The sequence below is a fragment of the Carassius gibelio genome, chromosome A24 (assembly GCF_023724105.1).
Source record: "Carassius gibelio isolate Cgi1373 ecotype wild population from Czech Republic chromosome A24, carGib1.2-hapl.c, whole genome shotgun sequence".
Classification (NCBI taxonomy): domain Eukaryota; kingdom Metazoa; phylum Chordata; class Actinopteri; order Cypriniformes; family Cyprinidae; genus Carassius; species Carassius gibelio.
Genome location: NC_068394.1, coordinates 548,674 through 566,173, shown reverse-complemented (window position 1 = coordinate 566,173; position 17,500 = coordinate 548,674). Strand labels below are relative to the sequence as shown.

Here is a 17,500-nt window from a genome sequence, read left to right as displayed (position 1 = left end):
GCATCAAAATTGATAGCCAATAAAAACAAACAGAAAATACTGTTTAAGTTGTTTTCCACTTGAAGATGTCACATTTCATGCAATGTCTTGCAATGGTTTTGTAACTGTGAAATTCTAGACGTTTTTAAATCTCTGACAGCTTCTTTTCTTTTCTTTGGCTTTAGAAACATTAGGAATGAATACGTTAGAGATTGGTGTGTTTATCTGTGCACTGGCTCTTACAGAGGTTTGTACTGTAGACTCATGTCGACTGAGCTGATGTCGTGTTGATGAGCTCTGTAAATAAAGGCTGTTAAAAACACAAGAGTAAGCGGTCGGTCTGCAGATAAACAAATAACTGAGGTCAGAGATGGAGGAGTGTTTGTCTGTAGATGCACTGATTTCTTTATGTGATGGAGCTTTCTGAGAAACAGAGATCAGCGTGTCAGAGCCGGAGGAATCGAGTGCTTGTTTAACAGTCGGTGTTCTTTTATCACACTGCTCCCATGAGCCTTGAACTCATCTTAATACTCACACTCCTGATTCTACAGGACTGACCTTCACTGGCTCAGAGACACTGCTTCTGTGACTTACAACCAAGGTCTGGATTAACCACACACACACACACACACACTCTTACACACACACACACACACACACACACACACACACTCTTACACACACGCACACACACATGTTTGTTTTTGTGTAAAGTGTGTTCATCCCATAGGTGTAATGGTTTTTATTCTGTAGAAACTGTATATTCTATGGTCCTTCACCAACCCTACACCTAACCCTAACCCTCACAGGAAACTTTCTGCATTTTTACTTTCTCAAAAAAACTCATTCTGTATGATTTATAAGTGTTTTGAAAAATGGGGACATGGGTTATGTCCTCATAAGTCACCCTCTCCTTGTAATACCTGTGTCATTTGTGTCCTTATATGATACACACACACACACACACACACACACAAAAGAAATGAGTCCATTTACAAGAAAATAACTGGCTTGTGTTCACATCAGACCACACATAAACCAGGCTGAAATCTAACGCATATGCTGTTTTACTTTTACTTAAAATGTGATGCTTTTACAGTCAAAGTAATCTTAGCCCTGATGATGATAGTATTTCTCAGATGATATAGATGCTCAGTGTTCATCTAATAATCATTCTGAGAGGAACTCAACTCAGATTACGAACAAAAAGCATCTTTTTGTGTGTGTGTGTGTGTGTGAGTTGATGTGAGGTCAGATCTCAACACATCCGGATGGTGTCCAGAAGATGGCAGCAAACCCTGCACAAATAACACTGAATCTAGATCTGCAGCTGAACATGAGACACTTGATCAGATCTGACTTTCCTGATGACATTAGAGTTAAAGTACGAGATGTGACCAGCGAAATATAGAAACTTTATTTGCATTTCACGAAGGAACGGCAAAATAAAGCTGAACCAGTATTTCTCAAGTAGTTTATGCGGAAAAAATTGTGCAAAAAAAGTGCAAGAAAGCTGAACACTTATATTAAAAAAAAACTAAGAAACCATCCAGAACACCCTAGTGATAATGTAGAATGATAGTAATGTCTAAATATTTGTTCAAAATAATCCACAAGTTAATAAAAATAAGTATTTATGTGTAAAAGCAACTAGGGAATTTATTTGTGACTAATCTAGTGTTTGTTTGTTTTTTACTTAAACTTGTATCTGTTTTAGCATGAAATGCGGGCAATAACTCAAAAGTCAGTTTAACACATAACTTAATTAATTAGTTATGAAAAATAATGGACTGAAATGTTTTAACGCAGTTAACTCGCTGGCCACGCCCCCTGACATCTAAACACAAATTAAAGACACGTATTTACATTTTACAGTCTTAGTTTCTTATTTAAAGTATAGTTTTATTAAAAAAATACCTTAAAGTGATGAAATGTAAACTATGGCATCGTTTACTCTCTGCCGTTTCAAACCTGTAAGATGCAACATAAAAGAAGGTGTTATTGAAGACTGTTGCAACTGTTGTGTGGGTTACTTTCATTACATGAACCAAAAATACAGAGATGATTCTCAAAGTATCTTTTTTTATGTTCCATAGTTTAAGTTAGACCACTGTAGGCTAAACATATATGTGTATAAATCTGATGTTGAATGGAAATTTAATTTGAGATTAATTATATTAAATAATCAACACATCTTGAAATTAATCAGATTTAAAACGTTTTAATCGACTGACAGCATTAATTAAAAAAAAATATATATATATTTTTTAAATGTATATTTTCAATCGGCAGAAAAATTATCATAAATATTAATTAGTAGCCTACAATGAAATCCAGTCGCAATGCAAAGTCAAATATATTACTGAACCATAATATATATTACTGAAAAAAGGAAAATAAATAAATAAAAAATAGGTTTCAGTTGTTAAGTCCATAGACGTGATCAGGTTAGGTCCCACAGAGGGTTAAACCAAAATGACCGCCTCACACGAGCACATGGTACATTCCATCGGGACCCCCGCCCCCCCTCCTCTGAACTCATGGTACATTCCAGCTGGATTATATATAACGGGACTGAATGAAAGAGACTGAAGTTTGGATGAGACCACAACCGCTACACTGCACTGTTTCAGCTTGATTAACCAGTTCAGTAGTTGAGTTCCTGTAGGGCGACTGATGAAGAGGAGGAGGATGAAGATGCTGTGGCCGTTTGCAGTGATTTTGTCCTCACTGGTTTGTGTGGAGACTCAGCAGAGAGGTGAGATGAAATAATAAACACAAATATGAAACTACAGTCTTTCCTATTGTTTAAACTAAGAGATAAAGCTGTAAATGATACAAAAATATTCTGCTCATTTTATTCAATTAATTTTGAATTTAGTTTGTTTAGATGTACTGTAGGAGTCCATTTTTAATACTTTAACCCCTACACAAAGTACTTTGTTTCCAAGGAGTTAAAATGCTACTGAAACTTCCAGAAAACATGAGGTATTACAATGTCCGAAAAACATGGTAAAACTATGGTAGAGTTTTGCTAGTGGTGGTGAAAGGCACAGTGAGGCCAACCAAGTTTAATTGTACAGATTTAATAAATTAGTGAACATCTTAATAAAGTGAGTAATGAATTAAACTGCAATCTGCGTTTAGCGTCCCTTAAAGGGCCAGTGCACCCGAAAACACAAATTCTATAATCATTTATTCACCCTCAAATTCCGAACCTGTATGAATTTCTTTCTTCTGTTGAACACAAAAGAAGATGTTTTAAAGAATGTTGGTAACCAAACAATTGAAGGTAGCCATTTTCCCCCCAATTCTATGGAAGTCAATGGGTACCAGCTTATGTTTGGTTAAAACATTATCTTTTATGTTCACCTGAAGAATCTCATGCAGTTTTGGAATAACTTTGTGTGGATCTATATGATCTAATTAAATTAACATAAAGCAAATATCCAATGGCTAGGGGGCTCGTCCGGGATGCTGATAGTATTTGCATAGATAGTATGGCATTTGCCACAATAACGAGATTTCTCACCCGCAGGTTTGTCAAACACATTTACACACATGAGGTCAGGAAGCCGCTAATGTAGTTTTAGCTGTGACCCATAAAAGCAGCGAGTGTCTGCTTACACCTCAGTCCTGTGAAAAGAACAGGAAGTTGAAATGTTATCGACTAAACTTTCATCTGAGCCATGTGTGTGTGTGTGTGTGTGTGTGTTTATTCCTGCTGAATGTATGAATGAGCGCAGGTCACATGAGAGCTCTGTACGGCTCCATTAACTGATAATCCTGGATATTTAGTCATAGCGGGTTAGTTAACTGGTCATAAAAGCCTCTCAGTGTGAGTTTTCTCATGAATAACGTGTGGCCATTTGTGTTTTTGAACTGTGATGGACTTTCAGTTCCAGAACAGATCAAGTGGAAGAGAATCATTTCACACTTCAGAGACTAAAAATCTATGTGTATTTATTTAAGAATTTTTATTTTTTAATTATTGCAATAAAGTAATTTTTAAATGTATTATTATATTATTAATATATAAATATTTCTTATATATAAATGTATGATTTTATATATGCATAAAAATTACATATGTATAAAATAATTTTTCGAGTCATGATAGAAAACCCATTCAGAGACATTTTTCAATTTATTTACAATTAAATTTAAAGTACTTTATTGGGTTGTGTTTCCATACAGTACTTTAGATTTACATTTAATCATCTATAAGCAGTATACACAAATGAAGTAGTGACAAGAAAATAAATGTAAATATAACCATAACAAATAAAACTAAAATACTATTAAAATAAGGTGCTAAGCAATGCAAAACTAATTCAAAAAAATATGAATTAAGTAATATAAAATATGCTGATGAGGAAACAAATTTGACTCAGAAATTGGTACTAAATTTCACAAATAATTAAAAATAAATGACAAGTTACACATTTAATTAAATATGGTATTTTAAAGTATAAACACTTGAGTATTTTTCTTGTAAAACATGCTCCATTAATCTTTTTAAAAAATCACTTTTTACAGCGTAAACGTGCAAATGCACTGTAATGTATTTAGTCTGAATACTCAAGCAGCTTCTGTAGCTCCAGATGTCTTTATCTGCTTCCATCTGTCTGTAAGTGTCTTCTCTCGAATCAGCCATTTATCTCTGAAGGCGTTTCACGCTGAATTGACTGAATGACTTTGTGAGGATCTTATCAGCTCCACTTACATCTGATTACAGAGTCTGTTCACATGCAAATGCAGATCTTCTCATCTGTTCTGGAGCTTCTCCATCCAGACACTTTAATTAGCTCACTGCTGATCTCATCAGCAATGCATGCAGAACTTCACATGACTTATTCCAGTTTATCTACAATTCATTTATTGGAGATTTACCTCCCATCTATGTGTGATGATGCTTTTAAACATCTCAAATGTTGTCTTTGACTCGACCTGAACTCTTTGACCTTTAAAATATCCTATAACTATTCCCTTACTTGTTTGCTTGTTTTCCCAAACCCAGCTGAAAGCCACCCAGAAAGTGTTATATAGGTCTAAGACATCTATCATGATGAGATGCTGTTGTGTAAACGCACAGTGAACTCTGACCCCTGCCTTCACACCGAATGAGGCTGTAAGCTGCTCTGAGACACAGGAAAAGAAGCAGAGAAATAATCTTGTCTTGTTCTACAGCTAAAACACGTAAATGCTTACAGGTGAAGCTAACCCCTGTTTGGAGCGTTAAAGCAATGCAGTTGTGCATAATATGATGTGCGCTTTTTTTTAAAACAAGTTTCACTCCAAAATAGCTGGTGAATTTTGAAAATAATTACATTGAATTAAATGTGGAGTTTTTAATTCGAAAGGCTGAAATTACATTTCCTGTAAAACACTCCAATAATCTTCCAGTGGATGAAAAAAAAAATACAATATATGTATATATATATATATATACTGTTAACCATAAAAAAGGCTTAATATCGGTGCCGATAATCGGTCAACCCCTGTATATATTAGGGGACGACTGATTATCGGCACCGATATTATGCTTTTATTTATGGTTATCAGTCATTTTCTAAACAGATTACCAATAAAAATTATTTAATATATTCTATATTCATATACTATCTATGCAAAAAGATAGATGTCTTACTGCTAACCATAAAAAAGGCTTAATATCGGTGCCGATAATCGGTCAACCCCTCTATATATTAGGGGATGACTGATTATCGGCACCGATATTACGCTTTTATTTATGGTTATCAGTTATTTTCTAAACTGATTACCAATAAAATTATTTAAAATCATTTAAAGAAAGTTTTTGTCAGAGCCCTTGTTATTCTTAATTTTGACATTAATTTTCGTTTTCACATCAGATATATATATATATATATATATATATATATATATATATATATATATATATATATATATATATATATATATTGGTTATCAGTCTACTTGATCTGTAATAATCAGCCCTGAAAAGCGCATATCGGTCTAACCCTGATATTTATTTATTTTCTTAACAAAGTGTGTGAATATATTAGTTGGTTTGGTTGTAGCGTCATTTAACTATAAAAGTGCAACAGAAGTCAGTCTCCTCGTAGTAGTGTTATAAACATCTAATAACTCATTTTAGACATTTTCTTAGTGGGATCAATGCTTTAAAGCTGTGTGGCGATGTTGAGAAGTTCTTGCTGTTCTTTAGTAGCATCAGACAGATGTGTTTGTTTGAAAGTTTCTCAGATGTGATTAGAGGTGTCTGTCGGCTCTCAGCGCATCTGTGACATGCAAACGCAGCCAGATGTGACTTCAGTCATCAGACTGTCTTTATCTGCTGAGTGTTTGAAGTTTCTGTGTGCTCAGCTCCACTGGAGTCCATTCAAAGCCACGGACTCCCCCGAGACACAGTCCTGAGTCAGTCTTCAGCAGGAATGTTACTTTTTTCAGTTTTGCTTTAATTTGAATAAGAGTTTTTGTCATTTTGTTGTATTTTTAATGTTTATATAGTTTTTGTTAATCTCTTTTTAAGTTTTCATTAAAAAAATTTAAGTACTTCAACTTAAACAAAAAAAAGGTTTTAGAATTGGTCCACTATGAAAACCTGGCTGTTAGTTAAAAATACCCTATGATAAATATGAATCAAAGTTGAGTGTAGTCCTGCAGTGTGATCACATGCGTGGTTTTTATACTCCCAGCACTGATTTTGCTGAAATGTTGTTTTTCGTAGCACTAAAGCTTTAACCCCATGACTGCTGGAGGGAAGATCTTCATCTTCACGGTTCCCTCTCATTGAGTTTTTTTTGCTGTCAATAATGAGTGTTCATTGCTGGATGATGCTTATCTCCTCACACTAAAGGCCAGCTTCGGTCAGTTGTCCAAGACGTAGTGATTTGTGTCGTGAATGGATGGATGGGTGAGGGTCGTTCTTCAAAGAAAGAAAGAGAAAATGCAGTAAAGTCTCTTCAGGGCAGTGATTTAACACTTTCTTTGTTTGGTATTTCAGGTCTGTTTCCTGCTATCTTGAACCTCGCCAGCAATGCCGAAATCACCACGAATGCCACGTGTGGCGACCCGCTTCCCGAGATGTTCTGTAAACTGGTGGAACACGTCCCCGGAAGACGAATCCGTAACCCTCAGTGTCGGATCTGTGATGCAAACAGCCAGAATCCCAAAGGTAACGAGATTCACCCTGAAACTTCGGCTTTAATCCTCATGATGCATTCAGTTCCATTCTGACCTGGAAGAGGTTCATAAATATATATATATATATATATATTTTTTTTTCAGATTGTTTACACATATTTTTTAAGAGATGTAAAAGACCTTTCGTGTTCGAGTCATTTTTTTTTTTTTTTTGAGGGTTGAGGGTCATTAGTTTCAAAAAGACTTTTAGTAAAATTATCTGTGGAGGTATATAAGTGTCAAAAATATTTGTGAAAAATATTTCTTCTTTTCCTTGTTTATAAGTTAGTTTGTGTTATCTCAAATACATTAAATAATATTAACACATGCAGCTGTTGATTTGAATAATTTATTAGTAGATGTTGAAATTAACTTTAAGAAGTCATACTTTAGAAGTCATGTTAACTAATGAACTGTTATTGTAAAATGTAACCAATTTATCTCCTGCATCAGTGTCTGTATAGGAATATAATCAGTAGATAATTTCATTTCTGTTCAAACAGAGCAACATCCCATTTCTTACGCCATCGACGGCACCAACCTGTGGTGGCAGAGCCCGAGCATCAAGAACGGCCCTCAGTTCCACTGGGTCACCGTCACTCTGGACTTACGACAGGTAGGACTCGCCATCGAACACACGTGACGCTCGACTCAATATTTGAGACCGATAACACGTGAACTTCATCTCGTCACTTCATTTCAGAGGAAGTCCCATCAAACACACACTGAAACTCAAAGATCTTTTCTGTAAAACTGCTTTGAAACTATGTGCATTATGAAAAACGCTATACAAATAAAATTTTATTTAACTGAATTTAATTGAATCTTCTCCACAAGCCAACATAATAAAACTTCGGTTTAACTTGAAGAACTTATGACAGAAATACAGTACTATTATATAGTAAAATGTTATTCTTAAAGGAATAATATATATGTATATATATCATATATATATTATATAGTTTGATTAAATTGTAAAAGTTTTGTCAGTGGTTAAAAGCTCTAAAGCTTTAATACATTTTTTATACATTTTTTGTCCAGGAAAGATCAAATTTAGGGAAGTTTGGAATTTAGCGGAAATAACTGATTTTATAGGGTCCTAGATTAAAGGTAGCTTATTCTTGTGAACAAACAATTTCATTTTCGCATATGGAAAACATTTCCTTTCCTATATTTTTTCAAAAAAAGAAAACGTTTTAAAGAATTTCAATCAATTTAACCCATTAACGGTTAACAAATATTGTGACGAATATCGATATCGGGTGATATGGAAAAATACCCATTATCCACTATTGTTAAATAACTTTAAGATTAAGAAAGGTGCGTCCCAGATTATGTACTTATGCATTATTCTAGTGCATTTTGTGCACATTTTTGTAGGACTGCTAACTTGATTTTGGAGAGATTTGAAGCTTTGTTGGTTTAATCTCAGCTGAGGACCGTGAAGCTGGTTTTCTGCTCCAGTCCTCCTCCTCTGTGGTTGTCTGTCAGCCGTTCTGCTCCACCGTTAAGATGAATGCTGTGCTAATTGTACACTAGCTGCTTGTTTCCTGTGTGTCTGACTGGAGGAGCGGTGAGGAGGGGTTCAGGAGCGTTTAGAGTCCCTTAGGGGCCGCCGAACACAAGTGTGTTTGTCTAGAGAGGTTGAGAGACACACTAATCCCAAAACTAGAAACAATCCACTGCATTCCAGCACTGATAATACACACAACTATTCCACATGAGCCCACTAACCATGATCCTCTGCACTCACTCACACACACACACACACACACACACACAAGTAAACATTAACTGAGTTAAAAAAATAAAATAAAAACCGTTAAACATTTGATTTCAATGATTTTTCATTTTCATTTATTTTAAGTACAAAACTAATTTAAGGACAGATTTGTACTTTTAACAGAAGTTTAATTGTAGATTGTAATTTTAACAAAAACTTAATAAATGTTAAAAAAAATTATAATTATTCTTATATAGACATTCAGAAAAGATAACCATAAAATAGCTAAAATGCATAAAAGAGCAAACAAAAAAAACTGGAAGTAGTACAAAATAAATTGATAAATGCAATGTAGACAAATCACATAAAATAGCTAAAACTAAAAACACAACTAAGTTACTAAAACTTTAAATGAAAAACAGAAAAATATAAAAATAATTCACAATAAAATGGATATTTAGGGCGGACAGCATAAGTTACTTTAACATTTTTATATACTATTATATTTATATTAAGATTTACTATTTATATTAAGATTTTTTAAAGTTACATTTTAGCTAGTTTTTTATTATTAAGTTATTTTACTACATCAAGTTGGGGTTAAGGTTTGAGGAAACAAATTGAAATATGTACATATAATTTATTTTGGTTACCGTTTATTTTATTTCAAGTGTGTTTTAATGAATTTAAATTAATAAAATTTCACTTATGCTTTAGTAAACTATAATAATTGATAAACACTTGGAAAAAAAAACTTTTGGAGATGATAAAATACATACAATAATTTAATCTAATGATTACAGTCCTTAAGTGTCTGCTTAATTATTTAAAAAAAGCTTGGCGAGACGATCTAAAACCACAGAAATCTGAATAACCACAAAGTTCCTCAGCGTAAGCGTTTAATCGCCTAAAGCTCAGTGATTTCAGAGTTTTGTGGCTCTGAGCACAGCAGAGTTTTTATGCTGTCGTCTGGAGTGAGGATGAGTCAGGCCTTTGTCTGCATTCACTGAGGGCCGCAGGGGGAAGGGAAACACACATAAAGCAGGACCGACCCCGATGGGGCCCCAGGCCAACAGTGCAGGATTACACATGCAAATGGACCCCTACACACACACACACACACACACACACACACACACACACCAGTTCAGGTGAGGTTAACACTTTACATCAAACGCAAGAAGCTCTGAAGTCACACTTAACTCCTAATTGTTGTTCATTATATGAAATAGAAGAGAAGAGAAAGATGCAAAAGCACACTTTGGAATCAGATCTAAAACAGTAGCATTAAACATAAAGAGAATTTTGTGGTTGTTCACGCTTTTGTGGTATAAAATGGTAATAATTAAAAGACTAAGATGAAATTATTAAATGGATTTGTAACATCTCCTATACAGACACATAAAAAATATCTTAGATATTTCTTGCATATTGGGTGCAACGATATTAGAAATGGCAAAACAGTAAAACTGAAATGAAAAATAAAAATAATGATAATATAGCAGACAACGTTTAAATATTATATGCATTAAAACATTAATACAGTAGCATTTGTGTTTTATGTTAAAATGAAGCATGTTCATTTCATTTATTTGAAATTATATTTATTGTTGATGTTCTGGAATTGCAGAAATTACTGTTTTCAGACAGGTTGCCTTCGTCGTAGGTCAGTCAGACAGAAAGTCCCGCCTTGCATCATTAGTTTAGACCAGTACAAACTGAACAAGTTTGAATTCTTAATGAATAATTTAGCAAAGGTCAGAGTTTGGATATATTTGTGTTCTTCTTTTTCTGTTTGTCGATGGTAGTCGTGATGTAATCTCCTCCAGGACCCGTCAGGCAAGTGTGTGAGTGTTTGTGTGTGAGTGTTTGTGTAAGTGTGTGTCTGTGTGTGCGTGTGTTTGTTTGTGTAAGTGTGTGTGTGTGTGCGTGTGTTTGTGTAAGTGTGTGTGTGTGTGTGCGTGCGTGTGTTTGTGTAAGTGTGTGTGTGTGTGTGTGTGTGTGTGTGTGTGTGAGGACCAACACAGCTGTTGAAGGCCCCTGGAGGTGTTTGGACAGCAGGCAGTGTGTGTTAAGTGTCCTGCTCATGCTGTCTGGGGGGCCGCAGGTGATAAAGGGCCCCAAATGGCCCTTTGCTTGTGATTGTTTGGTCAGATTGCAGCTGATATCCTCTGATGATCTTCTTTCTCTTGAATGTGTGTATCTGGTGGGATTGTACTCATGAAAAGATAAAATAATAACAGTTAGAAGGAAAAGGCCAAAAAATACACAATGATTTGGTTGGTCTAAATGTTATTGGGTCTGTTTCTGTTTGGATTATCCAGACGCCCTTGAGTTTGTCCAGACGACACAATGTTTTAAGTTTTCAGGAACTGATGTCACGGAAAACAATGATTATTTTGTCTATAATGTGAAATTCAGACTCTGGAAAAGGCATCAGAATGAGATGATATCTGAACACTTTGACTCAATCAGAGCAAATATCATTTTCAAAAGGTTTTTTAATTAAAAAAAATGTTTTAGTTCTCTTAAACTTCTCTTTTTCCTTTATGTCAAAAACATTTTGTTTTTGACAGTTGAACCCCTTTAAGCTAAAATATTTACTTGAAATTAGTGGTCGACCAATAACTCATTTCAGCTAGCTGCCAAAGCAACATCTTCATTTTTATTTAGTTTACTTGATATACTAAAATAAAACTGAAACTAAAATGAATAAAAATAAAATATACTTATTTAAAAGAAATCACTCACACACACATTGACACACACAAACACGCGTCACACGTGGCTCTGCTCTTCCTCCCGCAGGTCTTCCAGGTGGCGTACATCATCATCAAAGCGGCGAACTCTCCGCGGCCCGGGAACTGGATCCTGGAGCGTTCTCTGGACGGAGTGGACTTCCAGCCGTGGCAGTACTACGCCATCAGTGACACCGAGTGTCTGACCCGATACAACATCACGCCCCGCCTCGGGCCGCCCACCTACAAGAGAGACGACGAGGTCATCTGCACGTCCTACTACTCACGCCTGGTGCCGCTGGAGCACGGCGAGGTGAGCAGTTACATTTTCAATTCAAGTTTATTTGTATAGCGCTTTTTACGATACAAATCATTGCAAAGCAACTTATCAGTGGTCACTGTCAGTTTATGTGCATGATGGGTAACCAGGCTCACTGCGGGTGTTATTTCAGGATCAGTGAGATGCTGTCATAGTTTTCATTTAGTTAAGGTTTAGTAATTTTGTTGTTTTTGCCATTTTTAGTTGTTTTTTGTTATTATTATTAATGACTAGTTTTTATAAATTTTCCGAATTAGTTTATTTCCATTTTAAATTTAGTTTTAGCTAAAGTTTTAGTAATTTTTATTTTTTTTATAAATACTAATAATAGTTTATATTATTAGTTTTATTTTTAGCTAATTTTAGTTATTTTTATACTTGAACTGAAACTAAATGATGAAATATGTTGCCTTGGCAACTAGCTGAAATAAAATAACCTAAAGTTTTTTAATATTTAATTTTAAGTTATGGTTTATTTTATTTTGAGTAACAAATTTGTGTTTTTTATGGCTTTAGTTTTAGTAAACAGTAATAACCCACAGTCACAGCTGGTCAAATAATACCACTTTTGTATCATTTTTTGGAATGTTTGGAACAGTTTGTATCATTTATTGGGTGATACAAATGAATTCCAATGATTCCTATTTTGACACAATAGATGCAGTAACAGTCTGAAACAAATGTATCACATCTAGAGGTAATCAGCTGATTGAATAAAGATTAAAAGAGTGAAATGAACAGAGGAGTGGAGGTCTGAAAGTGTGCCGTCTCTCCTCAGATCCACACGTCTCTCATAAACGGCCGTCCCAGCGCAGATGATCTGACCCCAGAGCTGCTGGAGTTCACTTCTGCTCGATTCATCCGCCTGCGTCTGCAGAGGATCCGAACACTCAACGCTGACCTCATGACCCTGAGCTACCGCGACCCCAAAGAAGTGGACCCCATCGTCACCCGGAGGGTATGAAGCACCCCTTCAAATCAGCTTTAGACTTATATTAATGCTCAGATGGTAATACTGTGAGGTCATCACCATATTTATGCATAAGGCAGATGTCTTTAAAGGGTCTGGATTGCATTCATCATAAACATATTATTGGTTCATGCATTTCCTGGGAATCGAACCCATGACCTTACTGTTAAGTGCCATGTTCTGCTGTTTGAGCTACAGTAATTCTCAAATAGCATGTTTTTTTTTTATATTTCAACATTTTACACTTTCAAAAATCATGTTAAATATTTATATAACATTATTTTTGAAGGGTATTTTAATACTTAATTAAAATATTTGTAAATATTAATTTATAATATTACTTTTTTATGTAAATAAATGTATATAAACGATTGATAAGTAATTTATATTTATTTAAAATATTTTATGTAAATAAATGTATATATAAATAGTAGATAAAGTTTTAATATTTTGTTTATAAAAAGTTATTTATAAAAATATATTATATATATATATATATATATATATATATATATATATATATATATATATATATATATGTAATATTTTTTTAAATACTAATTTTAGATACTTATTGATAAATTTATATTAAATATTCATGTACATTATTTTTAAAAGGTGCTTCTAGGCATGATGCCCTTTCTTTAACTCTGTGCTGCTCTGGTTTTCAGTATTATTACTCCATCAAGGACATCTCGGTGGGCGGGATGTGTATCTGTTATGGCCACGCCCAGAGCTGCCCCTGGGACCCTGTTACCAAGGTAACTGACAACAAACACCATCCCATTGGAACTCAAGCTGTCAATCAAATGTGAACTTAAGCCCCGCCTCTCTGAAGTCACTGTAATTGTGTCTGCAAATGTAAAAATGCTGATCACTTGAATAAAGTTATATTTATTGTATTTTAATAAAATTCAATACTGTAGATTAAAATAAACACTCTTTATGAGAAAGTGTGTGTGTGTCTCACTCGCTCCTCTCTTTTGTCTGTACAGAAGCTGCAGTGTGTGTGTGAACACAACACTTGTGGAGAGAGCTGTAATGAATGTTGCCCTGGATACCATCAGGAGCCATGGCAACCTGGAACGCTTTCCGATGGAAACACATGCGAGAGTGAGACACAAAATAACACTTACTTCAAAACAACACTAACAAAAAAGTATCTTTTTTTTCAATAAAAATTAAATAAATAGTAGTAAGTGTATAATATATATACTATTTAATAAAACAATTTTTTTTATACTTTAATATACTGTATATATATATATATAGTATTTGTATACAATACAAAAAAGAAAGATACGTTTATATATTTATTAAAAGTAAAGAACCTTATTTAAAGTAAATTAATTTCTTAATCACATTATTGACTGCTTTATTTATTAAATATAATAGATTAGCATATTTAAATATAAAGTTAAAATATACTTTTATTACTCATGTATACATTTTTATTTGAATACAATCACATGAATTTTATATTTTAGTATTCATTTTGCATTACATTAACTGAAACTCTCTGGCTTAACCACAAAACAAGCAGACTTTGATCTCTCACCGGCGTATCTCTGTGTTTCTGTCAGAATGTAACTGTCACAACAAAGCTGAGGACTGTTACTACAACCAGACGGTGGCAGATCTGCGGCTGAGCCTGAACACACACGGCCGGCGCGAGGGAGGAGGAGTGTGTGTGAACTGCTCTCAGAACACAGCGGGAGTGAACTGCCAAACCTGTGCGGACGGATACTACAGACCACACCAGGTGTGTGTGTGTGTCTGTGTGTGTGTGTGTGTGAGTGCGTGTGTGTGTGAGAGAGAGAGAGAGAGTGTGTGTGTGTGTGAGAGAGAGAGAGAGAGAGAGTGTGTGTGTGTGTGTGTGTATAATGACATGGGTATGACACAGGTATTACAAGGAGAGGGTGACTTATGAGCACATAACCCATGTCCCCATTTTTCAAAACACTTATAAATCATACAGAATGAGTTTTTTTGAGAAAGTAAAAATGCACAAAGTTTCCTGTGAGGGTTAGGGTTAGGTGTAGGGTTGGTGAAGGGACATAGAATATACAGTTTGTACAGAATAAAAACCATTACACCTATGGGATGAACACACTTTACACAAAAACAAACGTGTGTGTCTGTGTGTGTGTGTGTTTCAGGTGTCTCCGTACGATGATGACCCGTGTGTGGAGTGTCAGTGTGACACTAGAGGTTCTGCGAGCCCCGTCTGCATCAGAGACGATGATCAGTCGATCCCCGGCGCAGGTGGAGTGTGGCGTCATCTGTTCGTCTGGATGAGGTGTGTGTGAACGCAGGAGTGTTTGAGCTGATGCTGCTGTGTGTGTTTTGCAGGTCTCTCCGCCGGTCAGTGTTTGTGTAAGGAGGGTTTTGCGGGGGACAAGTGTGACCGCTGTGCGTTCGGATTCAGGGATTTCCCACAATGCACTCGCTGCGAGTGTAACCTGGCTGGAAGCCACAACGTCGACCCCTGCAGCGAGTGTGTGTGCAAGGTACTGTCAAACACACACACTTTACATGTGTACAACATCGGTAAAGTCTGTAAATGATCAGACTTCGCTGTCAAACCTGATTCTCACACTTTTAGAGTAATTATACAAGCGTCCAGCTTCAGCTCGACTCAGATCTCTCCTGATTGTGATCAAGTAAAGGTCAGAATAAGGTCAGTAATATCTCCAGATGAACTCTTCCTGGACTGAAGCAGCTCAGCTTTACTGGATTCTCCATCAATCATGTTTTAGAGTCTTAAATCTGATCCTCAGGATCTTCTGAGGAGCGTTTGTTTCCAGAAGCTTTACTTTCACTGTTCCTCAGCGGAGGAATGATCTTCACAAGCCTCCAGAACATCTCACATCTTCTGAGGAGCCTGGATTTCTTCAGCTCTCCATCTCTGTGTTATATGTGCGGATCATTTACATCTCATCTCATTACTGGAGATATAGAGCACAGACTCATATTCAGATCAGTTTATGTCAGTATCTGCTCTACTGTACAGAATTCATCATATACATATCAGCATCTACAGCAAATTCATATTTTTCTCAGTTTGAGTCTGAATAAATTAAGCTCCATATTTTCACTGGAGCCACAAAAGCCTAAATATCTCTCTCTCTCTCTCTCTCTCTCTCTCTCTCTCTCTCTCTCTCTCTCTCTCTCTCTCTCTCACTCACTCACTCTCTCTCTCTCTCTCTCTCTCTCTCTCTCTCTCTCTCCCTCCGCAGGTGAATGTGATGGGCTCTAACTGTGATCTGTGTAAGCAGGGCTTCTATAACCTACAGGCCAGTAATCCTGAGGGCTGCACTGAGTGCTTCTGTTTCGGAGTCTCAGATGTGTGTGAGAGCTCCACCTGGTTCAGCAGCTCTGTACGTGTCAACACACACACTCTCACACACTCACTCTCACAAACTCACTTTTACTCACTCACTCACTCTCACTCACTTACTTTTACACACTCACTCTCACAATCTCACTCTCACTCACTCACTCTCACACACTTTTCACACTCACTTTCACAATCTCACTCTCACTTGCTCACTCTCACACACTCACTCTCACAAACTCACTTTTACTCACTCACTCACTCTCACTCACTTACTTTTACACACTCACTCTCACAATCTCACTCTCACTCACTCACTCTCACACACTTTTCACACTCACTTTCACAATCTCACTCTCACTTGCTCACTCTCACACACTTTTACACTCACTCTCACAAACACTTACACACTCACTCACACACACACACACACACTCACTCTCACTCACTTTTACACACTCACTCTCACAAACTCACTCACTGACACACACACTCACTCACTCTCACAAACTTACTCACTCTCACCCACTTTTACACGCTCACTCTCACAAACTCACTCACTCACTCACTCAGACACTTTTACAGACTCTCTCACAAACTCACTTTTACACACACACTCACACACACACACACACTCACTCACTCTCACACACTTTTACACACTCTCACAAACTCACTCACACACTTTTACACACTCACTCTCACAATCTCACTCTCACACACTCACTCACTCTCACAAACTCTTTCACACACTCACACACTCACTCTCACAAACTCTTTCACACACTCACACACTCACTCTCACAAACTCACTTTTACACACTCACTCTCACAAACTCACCTTTACACACTCAATCACTTTTACACACTCACTCTCACAAACTCACTTTTACACTCTCACACACTCGCTCACACATTTTTACACGCTCTCACAAATTCACTTTTACACACTCACACACTCACTCTCACTCACTTTTACACACTCACTCTCACACACTCAAAAACACGCTAAAACACGCTCACACACACACAAAAATTCATAATTATTATATAGACATTTTACAAAAAGCTCATAAAAATTACCAACAAAATAACTAAAGTGAAAGTGAAAAGAGAAACTGTCAAAATAAACCCGTTAACAAACACTGATGCGGTCCGTGTGTTTGATTCTCAGGTGGAGCACAGAGACGGCGTTCTCCTCCGATCTCTTCAGAGCTCTAGCGTCTTCACGTCTACCGTCTCAGACAAC

The 17,500-nt window shown here is 36.1% G+C and overlaps 1 protein-coding gene across 2 annotated transcripts in view; it reads left to right on the top strand.

The window, feature by feature from the left end:
• The first annotated feature begins 2,590 nt into the window (after nucleotides 1-2,590).
• lama1 (laminin, alpha 1) overlaps nucleotides 2,591-17,500 on the top strand; it is a 36,742-nt gene continuing 21,832 nt past the window's right edge. For both annotated transcript variants that reach the window (XM_052542193.1, XM_052542191.1), the window contains exons 1-12: nucleotides 2,591-2,737; nucleotides 6,986-7,156; nucleotides 7,668-7,780; nucleotides 11,696-11,938; nucleotides 12,723-12,902; nucleotides 13,586-13,675; nucleotides 13,910-14,027; nucleotides 14,498-14,676; nucleotides 15,074-15,179; nucleotides 15,267-15,424; nucleotides 16,154-16,294; nucleotides 17,426-17,500. The exon at nucleotides 17,426-17,500 is cut by the window's right edge and continues 87 nt beyond it. In XM_052542193.1, the coding sequence (XP_052398153.1) occupies nucleotides 2,656-2,737; nucleotides 6,986-7,156; nucleotides 7,668-7,780; nucleotides 11,696-11,938; nucleotides 12,723-12,902; nucleotides 13,586-13,675; nucleotides 13,910-14,027; nucleotides 14,498-14,676; nucleotides 15,074-15,179; nucleotides 15,267-15,424; nucleotides 16,154-16,294; nucleotides 17,426-17,500 (1,656 nt within the window). In that variant the 5' untranslated portion in view covers nucleotides 2,591-2,655. The remainder of the gene's footprint in view (nucleotides 2,738-6,985; nucleotides 7,157-7,667; nucleotides 7,781-11,695; nucleotides 11,939-12,722; nucleotides 12,903-13,585; nucleotides 13,676-13,909; nucleotides 14,028-14,497; nucleotides 14,677-15,073; nucleotides 15,180-15,266; nucleotides 15,425-16,153; nucleotides 16,295-17,425) is intronic.